Source organism: Oreochromis aureus, linkage group 7, assembly GCF_013358895.1.
Source record: "Oreochromis aureus strain Israel breed Guangdong linkage group 7, ZZ_aureus, whole genome shotgun sequence".
Classification (NCBI taxonomy): domain Eukaryota; kingdom Metazoa; phylum Chordata; class Actinopteri; order Cichliformes; family Cichlidae; genus Oreochromis; species Oreochromis aureus.
This window is the reverse complement of record NC_052948.1, coordinates 65,975,261-65,979,852: the sequence shown is the minus strand read 5'-3', so window position 1 is coordinate 65,979,852 and position 4,592 is coordinate 65,975,261. Positions and strand designations below refer to the sequence as shown.

Below are 4,592 nucleotides of genomic sequence, written 5' to 3'. Positions count from 1 at the left end.
TCAATACATGAACCTTCAGCCTGTGTGTGTGTGTGTGTGTGTGTGTGACTCAGCAGCTCTGAGTCTGCGCGGTGTCAGGTGGAGGATGAAGAACGTCTCTGAAACCAACAAAATAAAGGCATCGTGGTGCGTTTGAGTGTCCGTTGAAATCTACACAGGTTTACTTTAACGTGAGTGCGCACGCACGCGCACACGCATACACACCCCAGAGCCTCTGAGGGCTGAATTATTTAATCGCTCTACAAACCTTTGTAGAGCGATTAAATGCGGTCACGTGACCCTCGTTCCCTTTTAGTTTCTACGTGGACGTGTGAGGAGGCGTTACCTCAGTGAAGTTGATCTTCTCTCCAGAAAACATCCTCTCCCGCGCCTCCTCCACCCCCCGAGACTTGGCCTGCACACAGGAAACACACGGGCAGCAATCAGGTGACTTCAGGAAGCTCATTTCACCACCAGGAAGCGGTGACATGTCGACACAGCGCCCGCCGCTGGTGCCGTGGCGCAACACTTCTCTTTCCAAATAAAGTGTGGAAACCTTCCCGTTTCACTGAAGCTCTGAGCAGATAAAGCACACCTCCTCCGCTCACTTTTAGCTGAACCTGCTGCTACAGGTGAGCTCCAGCTGCCTTTCAAAATAAAAGACGGAGTGTGTTCTCACCAGGGCCAGGAGCATGGCCAAGACGTCCTGGTTGATCAGGTTCTTGGAATAATCGATCAGGATGTCGCCATCGTCCGTCTGCAGGGTGGTGCTGTGAAGCCAAAATACTTTATTTACACCCAGTTTCACAGACACGCACAGAGCAGCAAAAAACATAGAACCTGAACAACAACAGAGCCAAACCCTGAACGCCTCATCACCCTCAGCTCACAGTGTGAGGGTCCAGGAAACGCCTCACACCGCCTCCTGTGGTGGTTCTGACTCCCTCAGCACGTGGGCCTCTCTCACGCGATGACTCTGTCTGTGGATGCATCACAGCGCACGTACCCGCGGATAGCCTCCGGTGCCCGGTTCTCCCGGGTCCCCCACCCCCGGCTCCTGTGCTTCATTACCGCCCGCATCCCGCCCTGACATCGGGCGAGCCCCCCCTCCGAGGTCCGCTTCCTTCAGGTTTTCTGCTTCCATTATCGGACAGACGCGCCATGGGCTGCCTGTCGCTCCCGTGACAGCCTGCATCGTACACGTCAGTATGAGGTCAACCCCACACCTGAGACCCACCTGTGAGGGCCTCGTGGTGTGTTGGTGAACGCTTAGTAAGCACGTGCGCAGGTTCGGCACAAACAGGAAATCTGTGGAGACTGTCCGATAATGGAAGCAGTCGTTTTAGCACGCAGCTAACGGTAGCCCATATCGGTACTGGAGGGATCCACCGGGTGTCGGGCCTCTGGTCTGCGGGTTTCGGGCTCGGTACCGAGGCGGGGGGGCGGTGATGATGACGAAGGGAACACGGGGGGGTAGGGGGCTCACAGCGGAAACGCGCGGAGAGGTGACCTTGTCGGTCACAGTCCGAGAAGGAGAATCGATAACCGGGCGGAGCGCCGAGGACCTCCAACCCCGGGGATACGTCATCCGGCTGTCCTCACCTGAGCCGGCCGAAGCGCTCCGGGTCGGACTCGAACAGGGCCCTCATGTTGAGGCTCGCGCCGTTCGCCTCGTGCCACTGCTTCAGCTTCTGGAAGTTTGCGTCGGCGGTCAGAGCCATGATGGCGGCTGCTCGATGCTCGATGCAGACAAACTGAACACACTCCTGGTGAGACTCGAGCCTTCGCGGCCGGTGCTGGACTGACTGAATGTGGTGGGGAGAGAGAGAGAGAGGAGCACCGCGGGGAAAGAGCCGCTCCCAACCAATCACAGCGTAGAACCCACCGCCCGAGCTCCGCCCACAGACCCGACCCGTCACGTCCTCAAAGGCAGCGGGACTGAAGTATGGAAGCCGATTAGTGACGATATTGCGTCAATATTGCGACAGGGCAGATCTACGGGGTTGGCATGGGGTGGCATGTGCCACCCTAAAATGCTCTCTTGCCACCCCCAGTGCCACCCTAGCTTTGCATATGACACTGTTGTTTATTAAAATAAGCTAGCATGAACACTTTGAGCCTATCCGGTTGTTCAGTGATGACGTGACGAATCCTACTTCCGGGCCTAAAGTAGTCTGCGTTTAATATGGCTTTTGTGTTGTTAACATGTTTAATGTTTTGTATTTTCTTCTATTTAATCTCAAAAAGCTCCTAAAACAGTCAGTGATCACTGTTGACCTCCCTCGGCTTTTATTACTGCTAATCATTTATTTAAGCTCAGTTTTTAAAACCTTACGATGTAACTACAGCACAGCCCATGCAGCAGTATATGAATGACTAACCTCGTATTGTGGATGGATTATCTCACTTGTTCTCCTGGCTGAAGTTTAGTCCTTTTACAGCATCCTGCCATGCGATTACATTTGTTCCTGACCACCGAGAACACTCACGTTAACTTTTATCGAGTGGAAAAAAAGTTAGCTTGTTTATGTTATGCTAACATAGCTGTGTCGCTAGCGGTCACGTAGTACATCATTATATACCAGCTAGCCAAACTTCAGTAACCCTACAAACGTCACTGCTGTTTAGTTTTCTGTCTTCATTTATGTTGGAAGTGATAGCAGAGCTGTACGTTTGAATTTTTTTCCAAAACCCCGCAGTCAGGACATGCTATATTGTATTTAGATAGAAGCTAGCGAGCTAACTTCCTGCTAACTTCTAACGCCGTTAAATGTCATAAATTCCATTTTCATGGATGCCTGGATGTTAAACTCAATTGTTACACCTGGTAGAGCAGAACACTGATCATTTTATTAAAGATGAAAGACTTTAGACAGTTTTTCAACTCTCAGTAATGCCACAGTGATCGTTTGATATATGGACCTGCAGTGGAGTTTAGGCCCAGACACGGCCAGTGACGTCAGACTGAACAACTGGATAGGCCTATAGGCTATAGCAACAATTAAAGCTGAATATATCCGGTCTTTAAGTGATGACCTGATGAATCCTGCTTCTGGGTCCAAATTACTCTGCATTTAATAAGGCTGTTGTGTTTTTAACACGTTTGAATGCTTTGTATCTTGTTTTATTTAATCTGAACAAGCCCCTAAAACAGTCAGTGATCACTGTCGGCCTCTCCGTTTTTATTACCACTGTTCATTTTAAAGCTCAGTTTTTAAACCTTACGATGTAACTACAGCCCAGCCCATGCAGCAGTATATTAATGACTAACCTCGTATTGTGGATGGATTATCTCAGTTGTTCTCCTGACTGAAGTTTGGTCCGTTTACAGCATCCTGCCATGCGATTGCATTTGTCCCTACCCATCGGGAACCCTCACGTTAACTTTTATCGAGTGGGAAAAAGTTAGCGTTCATCCTCCAGCTTCACTGTGTTTATGCTATGCTAACATAGCTGTGTTGCTAGGGATCACGTAGCACATCATTATATACCAGCTAGTCCAACTTCAGTAACCCTACAAACGTCACTGCTGTTTAGTTTTCTGTCTTCATTTATGTTGGAAGTGATAGCAGAGCTGTACGCTTGAATTTGTTTCAGAAATCTCTCGGTCAGAACATGCTATATCATGTTTAGGTGGAAACTAGCGAGCTAACTTCCTGCTAACTTCTAAGTCCGTTAAACTTCATAAACTCTGTTTTCATGGATGCCTGGAAGGTAAACTTGATTGTTACACCTGGTAAAGCAGCAACGCTGATCATTTTATTACAGATGAAAGAATTTAGATAGTTTGTAACTCTCAGTGATGCAGTTTGGACCCGGAAATGGCTAATGATGTCAGACTTAAATACCAGATTGCACAGTGTTATATCTAGGTAGGTAGATATAGGTATATATTTATATAAATAAGTGATTTTTTTTTCTGAGTACTATTGTCACGTTTGTGCTGGAAGAAATGTTAAAAAAAGCATTTTCTAAGGACATCACAAAAAATGTACCATGTCGACCAACAAAAAAAATATGGCATCACGTGGGATTTGGTTGTTTAGGAAGAGTTGGAAGTTTTGGGAATAATGGCAGTGAGAGAGAGAGATGGGGAGTTTTGAGATGCGAGAGATTTGTGACGTTTAGCGTGGAGTGTGTAGTTACTGTGTAGTTAGTGTGTTGTATATTTGTTGGATACACCTCCTGCTGTCAGACCGGCAGGTTTATCCTGTGGTGTCCTCCTCCCATTTTTTTTTTTTTTAGTGGCACAAATAATTTGTGGGGCATGTTATTGTGACTCCTGGTTGTTATCACATTTTAGTTTAAAGCAGTTGTATAAAAAAAGGCCAGATGCATTGGCTCAATTTTTAGATAAATAGTTGTATATAACTTTATTGTTTGCAAAATTTGTGCGTAAGTTTTTAAAAATTACAATTTATATTTACATTTGAAGTTATGAAAATAATTTACTAAACATGCCTTTGGTTTTTACAGTTAAAAAAACAAACTACTAGGATTTTCTGTTTTTGTGTGATTTCAGATCAGTTTTGTGTATACAGCATGTCAGTGACAAAATAACTGCAAATTCAGACACTGAAAACAACGACACCAAACAAGGAGAAAAAATTAAA

General features: G+C 46.5%; 1 protein-coding gene across 1 annotated transcript in view; it reads right to left on the bottom strand.

Annotated features, from left to right (window-relative positions):
- gpia (glucose-6-phosphate isomerase a) overlaps nucleotides 1-1,826 on the bottom strand; it is an 8,219-nt gene extending 6,393 nt beyond the window's left edge. The window contains exons 1-3 of the mRNA XM_031728464.2: nucleotides 1,582-1,826; nucleotides 659-749; nucleotides 326-394 (exon numbers count right to left, since the gene is read on the bottom strand). Coding sequence (XP_031584324.1) covers nucleotides 326-394; nucleotides 659-749; nucleotides 1,582-1,700 — 279 coding nt within the window. The 5' untranslated portion in view covers nucleotides 1,701-1,826. The remainder of the gene's footprint in view (nucleotides 1-325; nucleotides 395-658; nucleotides 750-1,581) is intronic.
- Between the last annotated feature and the right edge of the window lie 2,766 nt (nucleotides 1,827-4,592).